At 43.3% G+C, this 20,930-nt stretch overlaps 1 protein-coding gene across 1 annotated transcript in view; it reads left to right on the plus strand.

Moving 5' to 3' along the window:
* LOC137323014 (piwi-like protein 4) overlaps positions 1 to 20,930 on the plus strand; it is a 132,322-nt gene that overhangs the window by 78,680 nt on the left and 32,712 nt on the right. The window contains exons 8-13 of the mRNA XM_067986350.1: positions 1,873 to 2,070; positions 3,851 to 3,962; positions 8,181 to 8,307; positions 11,308 to 11,425; positions 13,921 to 14,032; positions 16,619 to 16,803. Of these exons, the coding sequence (XP_067842451.1) occupies positions 1,873 to 2,070; positions 3,851 to 3,962; positions 8,181 to 8,307; positions 11,308 to 11,425; positions 13,921 to 14,032; positions 16,619 to 16,803 (852 nt within the window). The remainder of the gene's footprint in view (positions 1 to 1,872; positions 2,071 to 3,850; positions 3,963 to 8,180; positions 8,308 to 11,307; positions 11,426 to 13,920; positions 14,033 to 16,618; positions 16,804 to 20,930) is intronic.

The following is a 20,930-nucleotide window of genomic DNA, read 5'->3' on the forward strand; positions in this document are numbered from 1 at the left end:
CAAGGAATCACATAGACATGGCAGAGATTAGGTGAAATATCAACAGAGGTGAGGGAGGTGACAATATGAAATAGTATAAAGTTAAAGTTTGAGGTGCTGATATTTACGGGAAGGCGGGGAGGATGTGTGGTAGCGCGTGGAAAACCCGGCAAGGCCGGGACATGGAGGTCCTGCCTAATTTAATGGCAGGGCCTCATTCTTAATTTTTTTCTTCCGTTTCCCGCCTGGCAGCCGGCCAAATTAACAAGCTGGCCAGCTGCCGGATGGAAAAACCAGCGGCAGGAGGCCACAACCAGGGACCCTTGGAGACTGTCCCTGGCAATCGGGAGAGGGGAGGGAGCGAGAGATTGGGCTTTTGGGGGATGGTGGGGAGAGAGGCCAGCGCGGGAGGGAGGGTGCAAGCGATCAGGGCTTAGGGAGGGGGAGTGAGGCCATCGTGGGAGGGAGGTAGCGAGAGATTGGGGATGGGTTGGGGGTTGGGGGGGGGAGATCACCGATTGCGGGGAGGGGGGAGATAGAGATCGGGGCTTGGGATGGGGGTGGGGAGGTCAGCGATCACAGTAAGGGGGAGAGAGGCTGCAATTGGCAGAGGGGAGGCCGAAGGTTTCCTTGAGGGGCGGAGGGAAGCACTCCTGCCATTCCTGGCCTACAAGGAGTGCTGTAAAAGGCAGTTACCTTCTTGAGCTGGCACATCCCGAGTCCCTTTTACTGCCGGGTTTCCCGAGCCCTGGGAAACCCACGTGGCAACTGTTAAATTTAAATCAGGCTCCCAATTGCACTGGACAAAACCCGCCACCATAAAAACGGCAATGGGCGTGTATGCAGTGAGTTGGGGACGTGTTCCCCGTTTTAACATTTTTACCACCCCCCCCACCCACCCTTTCCCATCTGTCGTGGGGGAGTTAATATCGAGGCCTGAATGTCCATGGTGGGATCAAGTCGACTTGTAGAACGGGTGGAGTCAGCTTGGAGCATCCATGAACCAAGCAGCTGGTGGAGTTCAGCTTTGGAGTCAGTTGTGGAGAGTGACTGGATCCAGGAATCATGGAGGGCAGAATATCAATGGAGGCATTGATGGAGGTCATCCATTGGAAAAAGAGCGCCGAGGAGGAGTAGACAGTTGACCATGAGCCAGAGGAGGGTGATCCTGGAGTTCAGTGGAAATGCGTAGTGACCTCAGTTGTTATTAGTGTGCCCCAGTGGATGCAGTGGACCAGCAAAGTATCAAAGAAAAGTGGGAGTGAAACCCAGTAACCGACAGCAGTGAAGACCAGGCAGCCGGGGAGCGTGAAGAGTAAATCCATGGGATCAGTGCAGATGAGGGAGCTGGTTCAAGGAACAATCTGTAAGGTGGTGAGGAACACACAAGATCAGGAGCAGCATCAGGAGCTTGAGGAGCCAGTTCAACCAAATCCTGCGAAAAGTGCTTGAGGAATTCTGAAGGAAGAATGGAACAGAGCAGAGTCAACAGTCACAGGAATTAAGTTGATAGCAGCAAAGCAGAGAGCATTCAGCAGCATCCAGAGCAGAATGGAAATTAGCAGGAGCAGATCATAGCTAGCCCAGGTAATAATGAAAGGTCCCAGTGGAGAAGCAGAAACTGAGCCTGCAGGAGCAGGCCAGGTAGCGAACTAGAGACAGTCCAGCAGAGAAAATAGTCTCAGTAGAAAGCACACAAATCCCTCATTGTTTCACAAGTCCCTGAATCATGCTATACTGCTAGAATCAAATCTCCTTTCTATCCTTGCCATTCTTTTCATCTCCCACCCTGAAATGATCAATATTGGGACTCATGACAATTCTGTAGTATTTGGAGAGGGTTAAAATGCACGGCTACTATGTATTTCAACTTTATACATTTTCTAATTCCAGGTTGATTCTATGGCCAGGTTTTTCAACTTCAGTCTTGAGATATGAGACTAAGACCTTATTGTCTGTTGATGTAAGCCACAAGGTTCTACGTAGCGAGACAGTATTGGACTTCATGACTGATCTATACAACAGAATTGGTGACCAGCATTTCATTGATACCTGCATGAAGGAATTAGTGGGATTCATTGTCCTTACAAGGTAACAAAAAAAGAAAATAGTTGTTTCAAAATGAAAAAGCTGAACAGCTACAATGCTACAAATTATACAAAAGCCTACGCTGCTACTTGGCATGAAGGCCTTTGTCACCTCATTTTGATGTGGCAGTATAATAAGGATGAAAATATTGCTGAAATTACACTGATACAGAATCACAACTACAAAGAATAAAATCAAAACAGAACAGAAATTGCAATCCAGTAGTTGTTAGTGGAACAAACTCCTCATACAGCTGATGAAATTGTAACTAATAAGTCTAGCTGAATTGGAGTGTTTTCTAGCAATAATATATTCAAACCATGTTACTCAGCTAAATTCATCAGTTAACATACTGTAGCAAAAAGTTCTGGGTTAGAAGTTTTACTTTTCTTGTTAGTTGTGATTTCTTTGCTATTATTATTTCATAAATCATACTTTATTTGCATATTATTGATGTCTTGAAAGAGAAGCTTAGTGGACAGATATTTCACATGTATGAAAATGAAAGCATGATTTATCCATGTCAAATAATTGGCATAGAATTTCCATGCATAATATTACAAATTATTTGTTGCAAAACAAGTAGCAATAATGTCACAAGATCATAAACAGCCATTTACAAGTGTGATTGTGCATCAAGCTAAGAGATTAATCAGTTCTTTACAATGGTAAACAATTTTACAACACCAAGTTATAGTCCAGCAATTTTATTTTAAATTCACAAGCTTTCGGAGACTTCCTCCTTCCTCAGGTAAACATTTACCTGAGGAAGGAGGAAGTCTCCGAAAGCTTGTGAATTTAAAATAAAATTGCTGGACTATAACTTGGTGTTGTAAAATTGTTTACAATTGTCAACCCCAGTCCATCACCGGCATCTCCACATCATGACTTTACAATGGTGGCATTGAGAACAACGGCAGTTTTATTGACAACTATCAGGTTAGTGTCAATGCACATGAATGGCCTTTGGAAGGCTGTAATACGATCTGCAAGCCAAAATATTCGGATTTTTGAGTACATTTTTAGTTTATTTTCACCCCTTTTATTGGTCATTTTGCAATATTTCAGAAATTGGAATGTGTGCTATTGGGCTCAGTTTCCTCCATAGCAGAGTGATTCAACACAATTTCAGTCATATAGACTTAGCAACATTAACATGTATTGTTAAGGAAAATAGATATTTGATCTTAGACCTTCCATTTGGTTATAATGTTGGTGGAGATGCAATATAGCGAGGCTTCTACCCATTGCAAGGATGCATCTTGACCCTGGCTCTGCCTGGGAATCTGACTCGGATTATCCAGAGAATGGCTACAGCAGGTGTGGAGGCCTGCTGCAGTGTAGCATGGCCAGTGGCCTGCATGCAGCCAGTTGAAGAAATAAAAATTTGCAATGTTTTAAAAAAAAATCCTAAGCCTTTATGGCCATTTAAATTTTAAAGGACCCTTCCACCTACTGTAACAACAATGGAGGTGTTCTCATCATTTGTCTGCCAAGGACAAATGATGAGAAATAAGTTAAATTATGTTTTTATTTCATTTGTAGCTAATTATAATATGCTGACCTATATTTGGACAGACATATTATATGCTCAATGTCACTTCACTGAAAATCCCAGAAGTATCAGGGGCTAGTGGGGAGGTAGCACAGTAGCTCCCAAAACAATTACTGACACACTTATATTGAGTCATGCCCGGAAACTTGCATAACTTGATGAAAAATCTAGGCCCTCGTTCTTAAGCTTGATAGGTTTTTAGAGTAATGCACTGTTTCTGTCCCCTAGATACAATAACAAAACGTATCGCATTGATGATATTGACTGGTCTGTGAAACCCACCAACACATTCAAAAAGGCAGATGGAACTGAAATCAGTTACGTTGATTATTATTCACAGGTGGGACAGATAAACCATAGAGAAATTTTCTGATACATTTTCTGATCAGTAGGTTCAATAAACTTGTTAACACTTGCCTAAAAATAGCATGATTAGGAATGTAGTACAAGTGCATTAGGAGTTCATATGAGAACTTTGCTGATGATAGAAGGAACATAGTAGGTTTATTTGATAGTGTGTGCTAGTTCAAGCTCTGTACGTTTTGTCTTAAGAGAAGGAAAATTAATTGAAAAAGGAGTAATGGGCAATTGTTAGTTGCAGTGTATTATGGCTGGATTAAATCTACTTTGACTTTAATAAATATAAAATTCAAGCCATTAAATAAAATGGTGATCATTTTGTAAGGAAATTAATTTTCCAGATGTATGACACAAAAGGTTAGATGTTTGGATAGTTAGGTGTTGGGCCGAAGTAAAATGAGTTGAATGTGGTTTCCCATGATGAACTTATTTGCATCATTATTCATAGCTTCCTGTGCAGTTTTGGCATTGAGAAGGAAGTTAGCCTAATTGGGGGCAAGCAGAAAATTGTGCTTTAGGTTAAAGTTAAAGGAATGTGTCATTTAAATGTAATTGCGGCATTGAGGGTGGGGGGCACATAGGGTAGGGGGGAATTTGGGTCATCTGGTGCCCATTTTTTAGGCACTCGCGACCAACTAAGCCTCGAAAATGGGGTCCGAGATGTGTGCGCACGCTTCCAAGAGTAAGTGCACAGGATGCCATCTTGGTAAAGAGGTTTGCGCGTGTGCGCCTAATGACCACCAGCAGCGTGCAGATAGGGAGATAATGTTGCGAATCAGTATACAACACTGATTTAGAGGGACCGCTACTATTTTGGAATTCCACACTCCATCCAATGCATTGTCTTAACCTCGCACAGCTGAACATGACTTAAAGGGCATGAAGGACTCCCCCCCACCACCAGCGGTATTTAAAGAGATCATACAGGAGTTACAGGTTAGTTGCTAGATTATTTCTTCTGGCTGCTGGTGCACGTGTACGTGTGCTTGGAGGTTTCTTAGACTTGGATAAAGTTTCAATACTCTACAGGGAGTGGGCTGCCTGGCTGACAGGCAACAGTAAGAGCACTGGTGGAGTGGCAGGGGTGGGAGCAGGAATGCTGTTATTCTGAGAGAGAACAGTAAGTTCGTGTTCCATGGAGCCACTGCCACTTGCTGCCTCCTGTTATGCGCCGCCTTCTCCTGCAAGAAAGAGGGAAGTGTGTCAGAGAGTCTTCTGCAAGATGTTTGGGTGATGTGGCTGTCATGGTTGAATAGCTGCCAGTGTGTGTGAACTGAGTTGTGGGTGTGAGGCTTGCACCTGTGCTAAGTGTGTGAGGATGAGATAAATCATATGATTCAAATGGTTGAGTACTGACTGAAAGACATTGTTGGTAGCTGGGTGATGGAGGTGTAGTGAATTGAGCAGTGGATGAGGCTAGTGGTGCAGTTGGTACGATATGCCACTTGAAGCTTGAACTCACTCACTTTGACAACTCATTTTAATTCATTGAACTTCTTCCTGCACTGCATTCATGTTCTTGAAGCTACGGTCCTGGCATTTACCTCCTCAGCTACTTCCCCTCAATGCCTCTTCAGCATATGTCTGGAGGGCCTCCTGCACCTCTGCAGATGCAGAATGCCCCTCCTTCTCTGCACCTCTTGCACAAGGCCTCTTGTGCATCATCAGAGAACCTTGGTGCACGTTTTCTCCCAGGCGCAGCCATTCTTCAAAGTTTCACAGCACAGATCCAGTTTTGAAACAACTCCCGCCACAATGTACCTCCCCTTTAAGCAGTGCAGACTATCTTTAAGTAGCGCGAGCCACTTGCAATATTGGGGCACTCTGCTGATGTGTGCAGCCAATCAACAGCGCAGGTAGCGCTGGCTACACGCAGTAATCCTTTAAAACTGGGTTCCGCCAGGACCACTCGGCTCCAGACCTCATTACAGCCTCGGTCCAAACATGGACAAAAGAGCTGAATTCCAGAGGTGAGGTGAGAGTGACTGCGCTTGACATCAAGGCAGCATTTAACTGAGTGTGGCAGCAAGGAGCCCTAGTAAAATTGAAGTCAATGGGAATCAGGGGGAAAACTCTCCAGTGGCTGGAGTCATACCTAGCACAAAGGAAGATGATAGTGGTTGTTGGAGGCCAATCATCTCAGCCCCAGGACATTGCTGCGGAAGTTCCTCAGGGCAGTGTCCTAAGGCCCAACCATCTTCAGCTGCTTCATCAGTGACCTTCCCTCCATCATAAGGTCAGAAATGGGGATGTTCACTGTTGATTGCACAGTGTTCAGTTCCATTCGCAACCCGTCAGACAATGAAGCAGTCCATGCCCGCATGCAGCAAGACCTGGACAACATCCAGGCTTCGACTGATAAGTGGGAAGTAACATTCACGCTGGACAAGTGCCAGGCAATGACCATCTCCAACAAGAGAGAGAGTCTAACCACCTCCCCTTGACATTCAGCAGCATTACCATTGCCGAATCTCCCACCATCAACACCCTGGGGGTCACCATTGACTAGAAACTTAACTGGACCAGCCACGTAAATACTGTGGTCACAAGAGCAGGTCAGAGGCTGGGTATTCTGTGGCAAGTGACTCACCTCCTGACTCCCCAAAGCCTTTCCACCATCTACAAGGCACAAGTCAGGAGTGTGATGGAATACTCTCCACTTGCCTGGATGAGTGCAGCTCCAACAATACTCAAGAAGCTCGACACCATCCAGGACAAAGCAGCCCACTTGATTGGCACCCCATCCACCACCCTAAATATTCACTCCCTCCACCACCGGCGCACCATGGCTGCAGTGTGTACCGTCTACAGGATGCCCTGCAGCAACTCACCAAGGCTTCTTCGACAGCACCTCCCAAACCTGCGACCCCTACCACCTAAAAGGACAAGGGTTGCAGGCACATGGGAACAATACCACCTGCACGTTCCCCTCCAAGTCACACACCATGCTGACTTGGAAATATATCGCCGTTCCTTCATCGTCGCTGGATCAAAATCCTGGAACTCCCTACCTAAAAGCACTGTGGGAGAACCTTCACCACGCGGACTGCAGCGGTTCAAGAAGGCGGCTCACCACCACCTTCTCAAGGGTAATTAGGGTTGGGCAATAAATGTTGGCTGGCCTGCCAGTGACGCCCACATCCCATGAACGAATTAAAAATAAACAGCAGGCAGCACGAATGTAGTGTGCCACCTGCATCGCTATGAACAGGCGCAGGTTAATAGTGCACCCTGTTCCCCGTGCCCGTTTTCAGGGATTATCCAATTTAACCCTCATATTCTTGGAAAGGCCAAAAAGATTGAAGAGGAAGATGGGTGACAATGACCAGGCACAAATGAAGTAAATGGAAACCTAATGTGGAGGCACAAAACAGAGTTTGTAGGTGTGATGGTGCAGCCCATATTTACACTCTTTTACACTATCATTACGCTCATTTCCAGGTCAGAAAGAAGCTGAAAACCAGAGCTATGATCTGTTCATCAGAGTGTGAAATAGTTTGACATGCAGCTTAATGTACCCTTGGAGCCTAAATCCCTTAGTGCCCCAAACCAGCTGCAATTCTGGCAGCGCGCAGGAACAGAGAGATCTGAGGACTGAAGTAAACTTGTCCTCAGGCCCGATCAGAATAAATCAGGCAATGTGGATGCAAATCAGGGGCCCCAACACAGCTTGCCTGCCGAGATTGTACAAGTTTAGGCTTGCGCTGAGCATCAGAGTTAAGTCCAGAAAGTGTGGGGGCGGGGGGTGGAAATCGGGAGGTGGGTGAAGCTGGGCAGAGCCGATGGAAGCCCACAGTTGTTTTGTGAAGCCAGGAGGAGCACTCCTGCTTCTTCCGACTCCACAAACTACGAAAAATGTTCCAAGTTATTGGGCCTATTTTGAGTGGCCTCCAGCGGTGCTTGGAAGGACTGCTGGTTAGGCAACTGAAGACCAGGAAATACTAGTTGGAGCTTATGCATCGCAAACTCCAACTAGGACAAACAAATTTAGAAATCCAAATCTGAAATGAGCACAGGAGCTCAATATCGAAATGGGGTTTGCGTTCACGGGTGAAATTTTCAAAATCAGGCAGGGTGTAAAACAGGCAGATTCACTATCGCCTGTGTTGCACTACCGCCATAGACCAATTTGACCTAGATGTTTATTTTGGTACTGGATATATTTTGTTAATAGCATCTTTCATTTTTGTTTGCACAGCAATATGATGCCTCCATCACTGATCTGAATCAGCCAATGCTAGTCAGCCAGTTAAAAAGTAAAAATTGTGACAAAGATGTGGTTCCACGTATAGCTCACCTCATTCCAGAGTTCTGCTTCCTCACAGGTAACAGGCAAAAGATTTCCAGACAATTGGCAGTTTTTCACACATGAGTGCTAAGAGGATACTTACTTATCGGAGTCATCCCCAATTTAGCCTGACTCTGTCATTAGGTGCCCACCTGTCTGGTTTAAAGCTGATCAGTCTGCTTTGGGCTGGCTAATTGTTAATTTTCATAATTGAAAGCCAGACAAACGCAAAATATGTTTTTTGTTTGTTACATTTTTAAAAGCAGTCCATGCTTCCATGAATGAGTCCATCCGCAACTCACTTCATGTTTTAGACATGACTGAAATACAGGCAAATCCTGTGGTTTACATCCTACTTAATGTTCATGGTCACAATCACCAGTAGCGCATTGATATCCTTAGTTAGCTAGACTCATTCAGAGAAATGTTCAGCATGAAACAAATGCCTAGAATTTCTGCAGGGTTCTCCTGATCTCCCACTGTAACTTCACCAGAAGTCCAGTGGATACCCTGGAGAAGCGGTGTAAATAGCCATTTACGCCACTTCTGTCGGGTTTCCACTGAAGTTACGCTGAGAGATCAAGAGAACCTCCAAAGAAATTTTACCCTAAAGATCTCTAGAACGTTCTTAACAGCCATAAAAAGTAAGTTTTGTATATTCTGCCTGACCCTCTTTGGTGTTTTGTAATTCCTTAAAAATTAATTTCTCTGTGCCCTTTTCATAGTCTGCACAATTTTAAGTCCATTAATGCTCTGCTGCAGAATTGATACCTCTAAACTCTTAGAAGTGATAGATAATAATGTCATTAGTGGACTCTAAGGTTGATTGTATTATTTGGGAAATGAATTAGGCACCAGAATTTCTAGCTTTGTTTTTGAAAAGTGCAGCTGATAAACCAATAATTCAAATTATGAGCTATATAAGTGTCAGTTCACACTTTCTTATTCATCAATCCATTGACTGTCCTAAACTTAAAACATTGTTGTAAGCAAAATTAAAGCCCATGGGATTAAAGGGGCAGTGGCAGCATGAATACAAAATTGGCTAAGGGACAGAAGTAGAGAGTAGCGGTGAACGGTTGTTTTTCAGACTGGAGTGAAGTACACAGAGGTGTTCCCAGGGGTTGGTATTAGGATCCTTGTTCTTTTTTATATATATTAATGACCTGGACTTGGGTATATAGGGTATAATTTAAAAGTTTGCAGATGATACGAAACTCGGGAATGTAGAAAACAAAGTGGAGGATAGTAACAGGTTTCAGGAGGACATAGACAGACTGGTGAAATAGGCAGACACATGGCAGATGAAATTTAATGCAGAGAAATGTGAAATGACACATTTTGGTAGGATGAATGAGGCGAGGCAATATAAACTATATGGTACAATTTTAAAGGGATACTGGAATAGAGCGGCCTGGAGGTGTATGTACACAAATCTTTGAAGGTGGCAGGACAAGATGAGATGGCTGTTTAAAAAATGCATATGGGATCCTGGGCTTTATTAATAAAGGCATAGAGTACAAAAGCAAGAAAGTTATGCTAAACCTTTATAAAACACTGGTTAGGCCTCAGCTGGAATATTGAGTTCAATTCTGGGTAACACACTTTAAGAAGGATGTCAAGGCCTTAGAGAAGGTGCAGAACTGGGATTATTCTCCTTAGAACAGAGGTTGAGGGGAGATTTGATAGAGGTGTTCAAGATCATGAACAGATTTGATAGAGTAAATAAGAAGAAACTATTTCCAGTGGCAGAGGGTTGTAACCAGAGGACGCAGATTTAAGGTGATTGGCAAAAGAACCAGAGGCGACACAAGGAAACATTTTTTACGCAGTGAGTCGTAATGATCTGGAATGCACTGTCTCAAAGGATGGTGGAAGCAGATTCAATAGTAACTTTCAAAAGGGAATTGGATAAATACTTGAAGGGAAAAAATTTACAGGACTATGGGGAAAGAGCAGGGGAGCGGGACTAATTGGATAGCTCTTTCAAAGAGTTGGCGCAGGCACGATGGGCCGAATGACCTCCTTCTGTGCTGTAACATACTATGATATTATGATTGGGCACTAACATAATGAATGAATATGTGGAGTCATATACAAAGGATCAGGAGAGCTAGAGATAGATTCAGCTCAACTGTTGACCAGCAGCTTATAAATTTGCCGTCATAACCTCCATCCTCAAAAGTCCACACATGACCCCTCCGGCCTTTCAATTTATCACCCCATCTGTAACTTCCCAATGCACCCAAATTTAAAATTCTCATCCTTATGTTTAAATCCTTCCTTGGCCTTACTTCTCCCTATCTTTGTAACTTTGTCCAGCCCTGTGGTGGGGAAGTTCCCAGGTAACCCTGGGAAGTCTACCCTTACAAGATTTCAAAGGAGTTCTTGCCGGTTGAGAGTTGGTGTAACTCCTATTTGAAAGGCCCCAAACCTTTACAAGTCAATGTTAACCATTTCCAGAGGAGGTCGATTCCCTCTTACAAAATGCTGTATTGCAAGCCAAAGACAAACTGAACTGACTTGATCGTTGGAACCTACCAAGGCCTCCTTGATGCTGCCCTTGATGCTACTCAGATTCTCCAGGATGATATCAGGATGTGTGCCACTAATGAACTGGTGGCCTGCTCTGTCCATGCAAATTACCCTGTCCCTGAGATTTGGAATAGGGTCTGGTCCTATCTACTTGGGCAGACTTAGGGCCCACTCCACCATCCTTCTGCTGGCTGAGTGGCCCTACAAAAATTTTGGAGCCATTGTCTTTGTTTTCATGCTGAATAAATAAAAGAGTTAATATTCACCAGATGTGGGCACTTCTAAAATCATCTTCAATTTTTTGTATGGTTTCCTGGGATCAGATGGACAATCATGGCATGCCTACCATTTGGAGTGGAGCTGCCCTGGCCCACACAGGGAGATTCCCTGTGATTGATGCCATCAGAATAGCCTAGCAAGAAGTGAAATCTTACTTAAGGTTCTTTTCACTCTCTTACAAATAATAATATTGATTAATTTTACCTCTACTTTTTTCCCACAGGGCTAAGTAACCAGGCCCGTTCTGATTTCCGTATAATGAAGGATTTGGCCGCAGAAACACAGCTGACTCCTCATAAGAGACAACAGAGACTGCATGAACTGATAGATAATATTCAGAGGTAAATAAGTAATTTATAGGACAAATGTTTACCTTAATTTTTAATTATCAATTTTGATACAAAGTGCCAAAATATTTTTTGTGAATTTCTTTATCGCCATGGATATTAGCATGGATGGAAGTGAAGTATATTAGCACTGGGAATGGAACACTTCCAATTCAGGTGTTCAGTGTAAGCATCGAGCACTCCCAGCTCAGGCTTGGCATAGTTAAATGCTGAGTAAATCTATCTCTACTCAGCCACAAACTCACAATAGAATCCCCAAATGCACTAGTTGATATTGTATTTATTCCCACACCAACTACTCCGTTAGGCTTTCTGAGTTAGATTGACTCTTCATTGCTAAATTAGGGGCAATGCTATGCACGTGTGGCCACTATAACAACTTCAACTTCTGTAGTGTTCCTAGGTACAGAGAGACGTCTCGGAGAGCTTTACGGGGTGGAGAAAAAACTGGATGTTGAACAAGAAGGAAACAGGGAATCAGAGAAGAGTTGGACTAAAGGCATGGAAAGGAGGGAAGGCCCGTTAGGATTTTGAAATCAGGTAGAGAAATGACCAGATGGAGTGAATTATGGATTTCCAGAGGGTGAGGGCATAGTAATGAAAGAGCAACAGTTGATGCAGCACAAGAAATGGATACAAGGAATAATCCAATGTTGGTATTGCAAAGGGCATGTGAAAGGGCATACAGTTGGAGGTGATCACTGAAATAGGGTGGAAGGATTTGAAAGGATGGATTTGGAGGACATAGATTTTGAAGGCAGTTTGCTGCAGCACAAGGCTTCACTGGAGCCTGGCAAGGATGTGGGTAATGGGAATCCAAATGTGAGTTAGGATTCGGACCATGGAATTTTCAATGAGTTATGATTTGTGGAGATAGGGAGGTCTGCAAGAAAGTATTAATGAAATTGAACCTCAAGTGGTATAGGCATAGTTTAGGGTTTTGAAGAAGGGGAAAGGTACAGGCCAAGTCAAATGATGTTATGAAGGTAGAAGAAGGCCGTCTTGGCTTGTTAAAAGAATAAGTGTGGGGAAGGAAGCTCAGTTCAAAATTGAGTAGTATACCAAGGAACTGGGTTAATATCCTATGTATCGAGTAAGATTCCACTGTGGAAAAAAATTCACGGTGCTGTTACTGGAATCCATGAACCAACTTGGTTCCCATTCAACTTTCAAAATTTTTATCAAATTTATTTACCTGCACATACATGGTGTAAGCAAAATATGTTCTCAGTCATAAATTATTTAGTCAGCCCACTTGTGTTATATTTGTTCATTTTTAATGTGTAGTACTGTCTTGGCCAGACACAGTCTCACTTGTGAAAATATTTATATTTCACCGTTGACTCTGGCATATTTATTCAAGTGTAATAATAAAGTCTTGCAAATGAAAGAAGTTTCATTACTTGCTGTAGCACAATGATTGCACAATGCAATAGTGTTGTGACGGAATACTTTCCTATTTACACCTACTGCTGTGTTCACATGCTCTATTCTGATAGTATCGGGAATTGTGCCTGGTACACAGAAATGAATTGCCCAACTTCAGTGCTGGAAAGCTGGTATATTATCTGGGGATACCCTTCCCTGATGTTACCAGAAAACTAAAACTGCTGATATTGTTAGCAGTAGCTCTTCACAATGGAAAGTAAATACTTTATATTTAAAGTACTCACCCCACAACTGGTGTTCTCCTTTAAATGTACAGCAAATAAAGTGTTCCTAAAAAATTGCCTGCTATAAGCAGCAACTTCAGCCTTCCTATATTTAATACTAATTAATATTACTCAGATACTCAGCGAGATCAATTGCTGTTAATAAAGCAGCAAAACAGCCAAGGATTAGCTCAGAAATAAAATTTGTCCCTTTGGCCACCTTGGCCAGACTGCCTTAACCCACCTCGCAGTGGAGCAGGAAGGTGACAGGACGGGTGCATCAGCAGCACCATAAATGGCATGGGCGCCTTGCCCCTTTTATGCAAATAACCCCGGCCCTGGGATTTGTTCCCTTATTGTGGATCTTGTTTACTGTGCCATAATATTGAATTTTCTAATCAGCTATGCCAGCTTAATTTCTACCCAGTGAGTGTGATTAACCTTATTAGAGGTATGATTAACCTTCATTCAAGAATGCAAAATAACACATTGCGAGTAATTTTATCCTAACTCGCCCAGTGGGAAACTGACGCCATCAGATCGGCTGCCGATTTTGCATGGTTGAAATCACTGGAAAGTAAAATCGAGCGGTGTTTAAATGGGCGGCTGATCTGATCACTTTAGTTTCACACTGGGTGAGTTAGGTTAAAATGATCCCTTTGTGTCAGCAAATAAAATAATCTCCTGAATGCCTTCATGATTTTGCCGGAAAGAGCAAACAGAGGATATCTTCCCCCAAGGTGCCTTATATGACGGTGTATAAATTCATACCCCATTGTGTCTACTTGAAGGCAGATGCATAATAAAAGAGTAAAATTCTGTCAATGTTCTTTACAGAAATAAAGTAGCACGGACAGAGTTGGAAGGTTGGGGTTTACGCCTTGATGAGCAGATCTCATTGGTAGGCCGTGTCATTCCTAGCGAGAAAATTCACATGCTTGATCATTCTGTGAGTATTCAGCTTTTGTTATGAACATAACAAGATTTTGCTTCCAAAAACATCATGATGATGAGTTGTGTAATATAACTTGCATCTCAGTGGATTATTCAATCTGTGGAAAAGGTAGTATTGCCTTTAATTTTCAATTTTTTTAACTTTGATGTCCCTTTACATAAGAACAGACGAAATAGGAACAGGAGTAGACCATACGGCCCCTCGAGCCTGCTCTGCCATTCAATAAGAGCATGGCTGATCTTCTACCTCAATTCCACTTTTCCGCCCTATCCTCATATCCCTTGATTCCCTTAGTGTCCAAATATCCATCGATCTCAGTCATGAATATACTCAAAGACTGAGCATCCACAGCACTTTGGGATAAAGAATTCCAAAGATTCACAACCTTTGTTGAAATGAAGAAATTTTTCCTCATCTCGGTCCTAAATGACCGACCCCTTATCTTGAGACTATGACCTCTAGTTCTAGACTCTCCAGCCAGGGGAAACAGCCCCTCAGCATCTACCCTGTCAAGCCCGCTAAGAATTTTATACCTTTCAATGAGATCACCTTTCATTCTTCTAAAATCCAGAGAATATAGGCCCATTCTACTCAATCTCTCCTCATAGGACAACCTCCTCATCACAGGAATCAATCTAGTGAACCTTTGTTGCAACCCCTCTAAGGCACGCATAACCTTCCCTAGGTAAGGTGACCAAAACTGTACACAGTACTCCAGGTGTGGTCTCACCAGAGCCCTACATAATTGCAGCAAGACCTCCATACTTTTATACTCCAACCCCCTTGCAATAAAGGCTAACATACCATTTGCCTTCCTAATTGCTTGCTGTACTTGCATGTTAACTTTCTGTGATTCATGTACAAGGATACCCAAATCCCTCTGACTACCAACATTTCTTAGTCTCTCACCTTTTAAAAAATATTCTACTCTTCTATTCTTCCTACCAAATTGGATAATTTCACATTTCCCGACCTGATACTCCATCTGCCACCTTCTCATCCACTCACTTAACCTTCTATATCTCTTTGTGTCCTCCTCATAGCTTACTTTCCCACCTAGCTTTGTATCGTCATCAAACTTGGATACACTACACTCAGTCCCCTCATCCAAGTCATTGATATATATTGTAAACAGCTGAGGCCTAAGCACCGATCCTTGCAGTCCCCGCTAGTTACAACCTGCCAACCCGTTTATTCCTATTCTCTGTTTTCTGTCCGTTAACCAATACTCAATCCACGCTAATTATTACCCCAATCCCATGAGTCCTAATCTTGTGCAACAACCTTTTATGTGCCACCTTATCGAATGCCTTTTGAAAATCCAAATATACTACATCCACTGGTTCCCGCTTATCTACCCTGCTAGTTACACTCTCAAAAAACTCTAATAGATTTGTCAAACACGATTTCTTTTTCATAAAACTGTATTGACACTGCCTAATCATATTATGATTTTCTAAGTGCCCTGTTAACTACGTCCTTAATAATAGATTCTAGCATTTTCCCTACTACTGATGTTAGGCCTATATTTCCCTGTTTTCTCTTTCCCTCCTTTCTTGAATAGCAGGGTTATATTTGCTATCTTCCAATCCATTTGAACTGTTCTAGAATCTAGGGAATTCTGGAAGATCTAAACCAATGCATCCACTATCTCTGCAGCCACCTGTTTTAAAACTCTAGGATAGAGGCCATCGGGTCCAGGGGATTTGTCGGCTTTTAGTCCCATTAATTTCTCCAGTACTTTTTCTTTACTAATCTTAATTACTTTAAGTTCCTCACTCTCATTAGTCCCTTGGTTCCCCACTATGTTTTTTGTGTCTTCTACTGTGAAGATAGATACAAAATATTTGTTTAATGTCTCTGCCATTTCGTTATACCCCATTATAATTTTTCTTGTCTCTGTCTCTAAGGGACCCACGTTTACTTTCGCTAATCTCTTTTTTATATACCTTTCTATACTAGAAGCTCTTGCAATCTGTTTTTATATTTCTTGCTAGTTTACTCTCTTATTCTATTTTCTCCATCTTTATCAATTTTTTGGTCATCCTTTGCTGATTTCTAAAGCCATCCCAATCCTCAGGCTTGCTACTCTTCTTGGCAACGTTGTAAGCCTCTTCTTTTAATCTAATACTATCCTTAACTTCCCTAGTTAGCCACGGTTGGATCATTTTTCCTGTGGAGTTTTTATTCCTCAATGGAATGTATATTTGTTGAGAATTGTGAATTATTTCTTTAAATGTTTGCCATTGCTTATCTACTGTCATATCTTTTAATCTAATTTCCCAATCTACCTTAGCCAACTTGCCCCTCATACCTACGTAATTGGCTTTGTTTAAACTTAAGACCCTAGTTTCTGACTTAACTACATCACTCTCAAACCAACCAGTGTTTTCTGCAAACAATATCCTTAATATCTGCATTTTATGTCAAAACTTAAGAAAATAGAGTTGAAATTAGAGTCAGAATTGTTATCATATGAACACTTAGGAGACTAAAATCGAATTCCTTTCTCCATTATTTAAACAAAGGCATGAAACTGTTAAATATGAACCATTTGTCCTGTTTATTTCCCATTTGCAGTGCCAGCCAGTGTCCCCGGTAGACTGGTCCAGGGATACTCGAAGCTCAAGGATTATTGGCAGTCAGCCACTCCAAGACTGGCTGATGGTTTTCAGTCAAAGAAGTTGTGAAGCTGCTGGGAAGCTTTTGGCATGCCTTAGAAAAGTAGGACCACCAATGGGCTTTTCAGTTGAGAATCCAAAAATGTAAGTCCAGACCGACAGTGAACGAACGAAGGAGAGGTTAATCCTCGGAGTAAACATTATTAGGACAAAATGTTGCACTTTGGAAATGTTTTCAACAGTAGAAAGGAAAATTGCCATGCTGTGTCAGTCAACATGTTCATTCATTGTTCAAGGCTATCACCATGTATGGCTCTCTGCCCTGCAGTGGACAGTAGAATACATATTGCCAGGGCTCTATGATATTGAGAACAGGTTGTTAGTTCTGATATATTGAGATAGTTGTGGTATCTCATCACTCTTGACTTCCACTGATCCACCCCCTCCAAAGCCTTGACATCCTTCCTAAAATGTAGTGCCCAGAATTGGACACACTACTCCAGCTGAGGCCTAACCAGTGTTTTATAAAGGTTTAGCATAACTTCCTTGCTTTTATACTCTGTGCCTCTATTTATAAAGCCAAGGATCCCATATGCTTTTTTAACAGCCTTATGAATTTGTCCTGCCACCTTCAAAGATTTGTGAATGTGAACTCCAGATCACTGTGTTCCTGGCACCCTCTTTAAAATTGTATCACTTATTTTATGTTGCCCCTCCTCATTCTTCCTTCCAAAATGCATCACTTCACACTTCTCTGCGTTAAATGTAATTTGCCATGTGTCTGCCCATTTCACCAGTCTATCTATGTCCTCCTGAAGTCTGCTACTAACCTCATCACTGTTTACTACATTTCCAAGTTTTGTGACATCTGCAATCTTTGAAACTATGCCCCCTATACTCAAGTCCAGGTCATTAATTTTTATCAAAAAGAACAGTGGTCGTAATACCAACCCTTGTGAGACACCACTGTACTTCCATCCAGTCTGAAAAACAACCGTTCACCACTACTCTCTGCTTCCTGCCTCTTAGCCAATTTTGTATCCACGCTGCCACTGCCCCTTTAATCCCATGGGCTTCAATTTTGCTAACAAGTGTATTATGTCTCACTATATCAAAAACATATATACACATCAACTGCACTACCTTCTTCAACGCTCTCCGTTATTTTATCGAAGAACTCAATCAAGTTTGTCAGACACAATTTGGGGGTTCTATTGGATAACTCCCGAAAACGGGCACTGGGATTGCGGTGCGCGATTAACCCATTCCCGCTCATTGTGACGCAGGCAGCATGTAACATTCGAGGTGCCTGGTCATTTGAATGATTGCTGCATGCAGCCAGCGCTGTATGTGCTGTTGATTGGCTGCATGCAGGGGAGGTGCATCGTGGCTGCAGGAAGTGCTGGAAGTCCAGTGAGAAGTAAATCTGTGTTGGAATATAGTGAAGAATGGCTGCGCCTGCGAGAGAGCGTGCACCAAGGTTATCGGATGATGCACTTGGAGGCCTTGGTGGAAGAGGTGGACAGAAGAGGGGCATCTTATATCTACAGGGGGGCAGGAGGCCCTCCAGACATATGCTTAAGAGGCAGTGGGAGGCAGTAGTGGACGAGGTCAATGCCAGGAGCATTGCACAAAAAACATGATGCTGCGCAGGAAGAAGTTCAGTGATTTGACACGAGTGGTCAAGGTGAGTGAGTTCAAGTGGCATATCCTCCCAACTGCACCACTAACTGCATCCACTGCTCCACTTACTTCACCCACCTACCAACAAACTCTTTCAATCACTACTCAACTCTTCAAATCAGATGCTTCATTTTACCCTCACACACTACCACTGTTGCAAGCAGCACACCCACAAATCACAGGTTCCGCACACTGACAGCTATTCAACCATGACAGGAGACTCTTGCAGGAGACTCACTGATACACTTCCCACTTTCTTGCAGGAGAAGGTGGCACATAACAGTAGGCAGCAGGAAAGAGCTGGGGGTGGAGAGGCGCTCCTACAAGTCCTCACCCCCCATGGAGGAGACAGTGCTGGCCATCATTGGTAGGGCCATCGCTGAGGCCGTGACCACTGGCAGTGCTGGAGATATCGATGATGAGGGTCTCTGCATACCAAATCCTCCTTCTTGCTTCCCATTTCGCCCTCATCCCACAACCTTTTCTGACTCTTGCTGCAGATGGTGGAAGCACGCTCATCTTACTTTCTCCTCTCCCCTCACCACAACTCAACCTGTGTCCCTTTGTCATATCAGATACGCAAGAATTGGAACCTGCCCAGTCAGAGGAGCCAGAAGAAGGCGACAGTGATGATGAAGACACACCGTCACTCGATCTTACACTCGCAGCCACCAGCTCAGAGACTGACACTGCGTGTAGTTTAGAGGCTAAGATAGAGGAGGGATCTACACGTGGTGAGTCACCGGGCATGTGCGCAAGAGCCAGGACGGGGGGAATGGACTCCACAGGTACCAGCTCGCCAGAAGGCGAGGGCGCACACTAGTTCTGTTGCCGAGGAGTCAGATGATGACATTGATGTGCCAGGCTACAGAAGAAGGCTGATGGGTGTACACAACCAAATGCTTGATGCACTGGAAAGCCTGCCAGAAAGCCTGCACATAATGTCAAGGGGCATGGAGGAGTCCAGCTTCAATTTGGCACAGGGCTTTGCACAGAACTTGGAACCCATCCCTTCCCACATGGAATGGGAGGTCACCTCCATCAGCACACCTGTGGAACCTACCATGACACAGCGTCTGATGTCACATCTTCCACTGCAGCACAAACATCTCCCATCAAAGGTCCGACTGCTGCAATGGCAGCTCAGACTGTGCCTTGAAAGCTCAGACTACTGCTATCATGGCTCTGGGTACCACTGTTGAAAGGGCGTTACAGCACTCCAGCAATCTGTTCTCCAGCAGATCACCAGGATTGCTGAGGCGCCGTCCCGGGAGAGTGGCAGTGGCGGCATGGCAGTTGAACCTGCTGTCCTCTCTCAGGATGACAGCATTCCTGCTCCCACCCCTCCCACTCCGCCAGTGCTATTGCCGTTGCCTATCAGCCAGCCAGGCCAGACTGCTACAACCCAGGCTAAGATGGTGCAGGCTGAAGCCGGGCCCTCCCAGTTCAGAGCTGCTCAAGGTCATCCTCCAAGGCCATCTGCACTCTCCTCAACTGAAGGTCAACAGCCTTCCACCACCCATGTTCCAGCCACTGGGAATGCACCTCGTAGGAGCACTAGGAAATGTAAAAGCACACGAATGATAGGCACTGAGGGAGTGCACAAGGGTGAATAGTCTCATTTTGTTTGCATAATTTCATGTATTAATTTATAAACATGGATTTGAATTTGCATTTGGTGGTGGTTTTTATTTCTGCGATGAGCTGCGGGAGGAACCAATGTGTAATCATAAGGAGAAAGATTTGATGATCATGTGAGAGAGGAAAGGTAAGGAGTTAGGGTTAGGGTTAGGGTTAGGACTGTTGGTAAATGAGGCGGTGCCGTTGATATTGGTATTGCTCATTAATAATCTGATCATGCAAAGCCCTGGCAAACTGGGCCTGTTTACCTTGTAGCCTCCCTGCCTTGTCCTCTTCCGTCTCTTCCTCTGCCAATTACATAGTATGGGGGGCGAGTTGGCTAAGGTTGATTGGGAAATTAGATTAAAAGATATGACGGTAGATAAGCAATGGCGAACATTTGAAGAAATATTTCATAATTCTCAACGAATATGCATTCCATTGAGGAATAAAAACTCCACAATAAAAGATTTCCATCTGTGGCTAACTAAAGAACTTAAGGATAGTATTGGATTAAAAGAAGAGGCTTATAATGTTGCCAAGAAGAGTAGTAAGTCTGGAGATTCAGAGAGTTTTAGAAACCAGCAAAGGATGACCAAAAAAGTGATAAAGAGGGAGAAAATAGAATATGAGAGTAAACTAGCAAGAAATATAAAAACAGATTTTAAGAGCTTCTACAAATATGTAAAAAGGAAGAGAGTAGCAAAAGTAAACATTGGGTCCCTTAGAGGCTGAGACAGGAGAAATTATAATGGGGAATAAAGAAATGGCAGAGACGTTAAACAAATATTTTGTATCTGTCTCCACAGTAGAAGACACAAAAAACATACCAGAAAAGTGGGGAACCAAGGGTCTAATGAGAGTGAGGAACTTAAAGTAATTAATATTAGTAAATAAAAAGTGTTGGAGAAATTAATGGGACTAAAAGCCGACAAATCCCCTGGACCTGATGGCCTCCATCCTAGGGT

This window comes from Heptranchias perlo, chromosome 6 (assembly GCF_035084215.1).
Source record: "Heptranchias perlo isolate sHepPer1 chromosome 6, sHepPer1.hap1, whole genome shotgun sequence".
In the NCBI taxonomy this organism is placed as follows: Eukaryota; Metazoa; Chordata; class Chondrichthyes; order Hexanchiformes; family Hexanchidae; genus Heptranchias; species Heptranchias perlo.